The sequence below is a fragment of the Haliotis rubra genome, unplaced genomic scaffold, assembly GCF_003918875.1.
Source record: "Haliotis rubra isolate DU_JTF1 unplaced genomic scaffold, ASM391887v1 Scf515, whole genome shotgun sequence".
Taxonomy (NCBI): Eukaryota; Metazoa; Mollusca; class Gastropoda; order Lepetellida; family Haliotidae; genus Haliotis; species Haliotis rubra.
Window position 1 is genome coordinate 260,349 of NW_025767208.1, and position 5,137 is coordinate 265,485.

Sequence of the window (5,137 nt, forward strand, 5' to 3'; positions counted from 1 at the left end):
CTTATCAACAGTTTTTGCGTTTTTTAAAATAATATATAACGATCGACATCAATACGCCCCGAGCAGAACAACATTGATTGGAAAGCCTGCAAATGATGGAACAGCCGGTGTCAACTGGGATGCGACTGGCAGCCAACACACGTAATGCACGTGCTAGCCGTGTCCTGCACGTGCGCTGCCCGCAGTACCCGTCTTGTGAGGAACACACGTACGTTTCATGCTGACAAACAATCTCATTCTTCTCAGCGATCCTTCGTAGCCTAGTTCGAAACCAGTTATCGCCACTATATATTGGAAGTTTTCAATAATGTGGTATTTTACGATCAGTGATAGCAAGACAAAGTTGTATCAATCATGAATAGTATCCTAGGTTTAGAAATGATCAGTGCAAAGTCACAGCAGAGGTCTGGGAACCCACTTTACAATTCACATCCTGGGGATTTACAATACACATCCCAGGGATTTACAATACACATTTCTGATTATATAGTCTAACCAATGGTACGATTTCGAAAAGACTGTCTGAGATGACCCGTTATACGTGAAGTTGGTTAATAATGCATAATGAATGCATACATGAGTCTTCGTATTACAGATATACGAGATCGCCTCCGTGGTGTAGTGGTTACAGCGTCCGCCCGGAGTGCGGAAGGTCGCGGGTTCGATCCCCGACCGCGTCATACCAAAAGACGTTAAAATATGGTACTTGTTGGTCCCTGCCTGGCGCTCGGCATTAATGAGTACAACAAGGACTGGTCAGCTCGGAGTCAGTATAATGTGTCTGAGTGGGGTATTCATGCTTCACTGCGGCATGGTATCTCAATGGGCTAGTACAAGCAGCCGCACCTACACATACACACGCATACACGTCGTCATATGAGCGAAATATTCTCAAGCACGACGTAAAACCCAATTTCACCTCACCTCACCTTTGATACAGATACTGTCCAGTCTAACGAAAATCGTATTATCCCTGATTTTATTATAAATATGAAGCAACATACAAACATTTTTATACAAAACAACGTGTCATTATTGCTTATATATATATTGAGTGTTTGTATTTTATCAAAATATATGGAAGTTGTTCCCCATGTATGCATTTAGCCTTCGACAATAAACAACTTTAAATAACGGGTACCCGATACGTTTGTCACTTCATATAGAAATAACAAAGAAACGGAAACGTAACCCTTATAGGGCGATAAAAGTGGTAGTCGGGCAGATCTACATCCTCGATAATCTCCAGGGTATACGTTACGATCACTCTATAGTGGAGAGTTATCGTAACGTATACCCTGGAGATTATCGAGGATGGCAGATCTATTGATGCTTTTACTGTGATGGCTAATGAAGATGTTCATCATGTTTAGTTGTACCTTACACTTACTATATACAATCAACTTTCTAATCTAAATCACTGTTGTGTAGAGCTATTGAACGTTGTAAACGATCAAATGATATTTCCTTTATGTGTGGTTAAATTTGTCAATAATGGTTATCATTCTATACATATTTAAAACGATCTGTTTTATTGTAAGTGGTCATGACTCAGTTGTTAACTAACAATAGCGACTAATATACATTTTAATTTTTAAAAGTGACACATACGCCCTTAAGGCAGAAATGTGTATTCGAATGGCGTAAATTTGTACGGGTCACGTATTTGAAAATATGAACCTAACTGTTTACTGGCACAGGATTTTTCTGCCGTGTAATTAATAGGTTCTGTCTACATTTGAAATAAAGAAGTCTCGATAATGCATATTGTGTTTATTTAATTCAAGTTGTAATTAATTAATTATCATATCCAACTTTATCCCAGAAGTCACAGTAAGGAGCGTTATACTTAGGGTCCACAAAGGACTTGGGTGTCCTAAAGTGTTGATAAGGCCACTGTTTCTGCTGGATCTCTACATGATAACGAGGCCAATCTGGGACGGCCTTGACCCCGGAGCCGGGCATTCCCACAGGGTCACCTGTTTTGGCGAAATTTGACCAGTAACTGATGATGAGATCACTGAGAGACAACTCATCGGGAGTGTATTTGAAACCTCCACGACCGGCTGACTGGAACACGAACGGAACTTCCGACCCATGGCAGACGTGACCCTGACAGAAGGTCATATTCCCCCAACCAGGGAAGGAGAATGCGTGGTCGTATATGTAGAGCCAAACGTCACTGACGCCGTAGTCCAACATCTTCCTTGTCACGTGACGGGTGGCACAGCCGAAGATGAAATCAGTAGCAAGAACAGCCAGGTTGTTCCTCTGATCCTGAGGTTCGTCTGGCGGGTATTCGTACATTATTTCCACAGCATGGTTCGGATGCGTAGCGAGGATAGCAGCAGTGTAGACAACAGTGTCTATGGGTTTGTCCCAGGCGTTGTAGATGTAAATCCGGGTCTCTTCGGAAGTCGTACCAATCATGACAGGTTTTTTCTGAAAGAATCCCTTGTCCATAGCTGTGATTGGTTCTGCCTTGACGGTGACCCCATCCACCCAGGGTCCCCAGGGTTCAAACTCCTCCAGATATCTCAGTGAAGAGAGCTTACCTCTGCTGATGAACTGAGCCTGAGCTATGTCAACTGAGTTCTTCTGTCTGAGGCAGTTAATGTCCCTGGCTGTACAGTTCAGCAGACTGGCAAAATGGGCTCCAAGGATTATTGCCTCGGCGTGGGTTTTGTACGGGATGGAGAAGGGGGAACTCTGAATGATAGCGTTGTGGAATAAAGCGCTGCTTTCTTCCGAGGCCAGATGTATCATAGCTGACTGAGCCCCAGCACTCTGGCCGAACAAGGTCACCTGTGAAGCAGATTGTTTTATAAGAGTCGTATTCTTATCATTACTTATTATCTAACACCATGGTCAAAAATAGTCCAATCTCAATTCAAATCAGATCTTGCTCGTCGCCATCGCTTAAGATCTCGTAAATCGCCAAGGCCCGTCAGAATGAACTATCGCGATTTTTGGTCAAGAGGAAGTCAGTCAGAAAGCAGTGTCCTGACCTTTATGACGCTAGTTACAACTTAGACATTCCAATGTATGCTTTGAAAAATATTGACGAAAAATATCTCGAATGTCTATAGATGGCCTAGAATGTATAGCAGAATTTCCTATCGATTCGTTCAAATGTTTATCTTAGTTGTAGGGGTGACAGACGATTATTCATGATATTCATTTGTACAGCTCGCAAGTGTCATTTGGATTACTCCGTATTAAAATTTCGATCTTGCATGATTAGAAAATACATTCACACTGTCTATCTTTCCCTATGTGGTAGGCGATATCATGGTCGGATGGTTGGATGAAAGATCCGTAATTGGATTTTCTCAGATCAATGTAAAGCAGTGGAGACAAACCTCTGATGTGAGTTGCTGTATTTACAGCGGGTTGTATACTATCAAATCTCGAACAGGCAAACTAGAGATTAATATCTGGAACAACGTCCCGTGAGATCGGGGAACGATGACACGAGATCAACCGTTACCGACCCAGCCCACCTATCTGTTTAGGACGAGCATCATTTGAAGGGAGAGTACCGATTCTGATGATACCTTTGCCCTGGGCCTAGATTTTCGAAGCTCTCTTAGCGCTAAGATAGTCGTAAATGCCATACATTAACATTAACTTACGACTATCTTAGCGCTAAGAGAGCTTCGAAAATCTAGGCCCTGCTTTGTAATACTGGACCATGTTCTTAACGTTAGACTGTAAGAGCTGCTTCTTGTTTGAAGATGTTCGTGGAGCTGCTCAAATTTGAATACCTATCACTGAAGTTCGAACTTCAGCAGAGCGGCAGCCATACAAGATGACATATATAAGTGTATGTGGCGTTTGTACTCACTCTTCCGGGTTCCCCTCCAAACGCCTTGATGTTCTCCTTGACCCACTTCAGAGCCTGTCTCTGGTCCAGGATGCCGTAGTTCCCAACAGCGTCCCCATCCCCACTTCCAGTTACCAGGAACCCCAGAGCACCTGCAATTATACAGTTTCAGAATACCTATTGTATTATTCCGGCAGAAAAGTGTATCGGACAAAGCCAACGTTACGACCTGTGAAGATCCGGGTTAGAATTGGTCTTAAGCACCCAAAAAAGGTGACTGACGGGATCGGGTGGTCAAGCTTGCTGACTTGGTTGACACATGTCATCGTATCCCAATTGCGAAGATCGATGATCACGCTGTTGATCACTGGATTGTGTGGTCCAAACTCGATTATTTACAGACCACACCCATATAGCTGGAATATTGCTGAGTGCGGCGTTAAACAACAACAAACAAACAAACAAACTTTACATGTGGTTAAATCGTTCGCTCTCCAGACATAATTCATACACACTCGAATACCATCATCCTACTCCCGCAACACGATACAATTGGAATACAACTTGATGGTGTCGTATAGCCAGCCATTCTCACTCCTTACAAATCAATACATCACCTAGTCTGTAGTCAACGTTGACGACAATGACTTCTCCCTTCTGACTGAGAACACTGCCGTCGTACAACAAACTGCCCCCGCTCATGTGGACGAAGTTGCCACCGTGTATGTAGACCATGACGGCGAGGGAGGAGGTGGAGTTGGTGCCGAGGGGTGCCCAGATGTTGAGGTACAGGCAGTCTTCAGACACCTAGAACATTGAAAAATAATCGACAGGACACAAGCTACTTATCGATAAAGGTGAGCTACAACTCCGGTTTTGAACTAGATCTGGATGTTAAGCAGGCCTGTTGGTCGTTATGAAATATGTGAATTAAAATTTACATACAGATTATGTCACCGTTTTCCAATAAGTTTATTTGTGTGATGTTCTCGTAAAATGTTTTAATATATTTCAGATTCCATGTGTAGATTACTTTTTGACGGTTAATTTTATTAAATGACGGCGGCAGATGGTACAGATATTATGGAACATAGCCCGAAATATTAAAATCCTATTAAAAATACATTCAGTCACTCGCTCAATCAGGGTATACCACTTAGGTTTATACAAAACGTCGAATCACAAAACATGAGTGAACTCATTGAAAATATAAACAGGTGTTGGAAGGCCGACATAAAATGTATTCAAAGAAAAATATATAGTTTCATTTCGACTACCGGTATTCAGGTTAACGCACCATGGAAATGCTGC

General features: G+C 42.5%; 1 protein-coding gene across 1 annotated transcript; it reads right to left on the reverse strand.

Moving 5' to 3' along the window:
* Nucleotides 1-1,758: 1,758 nt before the first annotated feature.
* Nucleotides 1,759-4,730, reverse strand: LOC124292375 (neuroligin 4-like). Its single transcript, XM_046729458.1, has 3 exons — nt 4,444-4,730; nt 3,848-3,978; nt 1,759-2,805 (listed from the first exon to the last, which is right to left on the reverse strand). Exons 1-3 carry the CDS (start codon nt 4,559-4,561, stop codon nt 1,798-1,800), a joined length of 1,257 nt encoding a protein of 418 aa, XP_046585414.1. The 5' UTR covers nt 4,562-4,730; the 3' UTR covers nt 1,759-1,797.
* Nucleotides 4,731-5,137: the final 407 nt, after the last annotated feature.

Coding starts and splice junctions, on each gene's coding strand:
- LOC124292375 (XM_046729458.1), bottom strand. CDS start 4,561: ATGGTCTACATACACGGTGGCAACTTCGTCCACATGAGCGGGGGCAGT. Junction 3,979..4,443: donor CAACGTTGACTACAGACTAG/GTGATGTATTGA, acceptor GTATAATTGCAG/GTGCTCTGGGGTTCCTGGTA. Junction 2,806..3,847: donor TTGGAGGGGAACCCGGAAGA/GTGAGTACAAAC, acceptor TCTGCTTCACAG/GTGACCTTGTTCGGCCAGAG.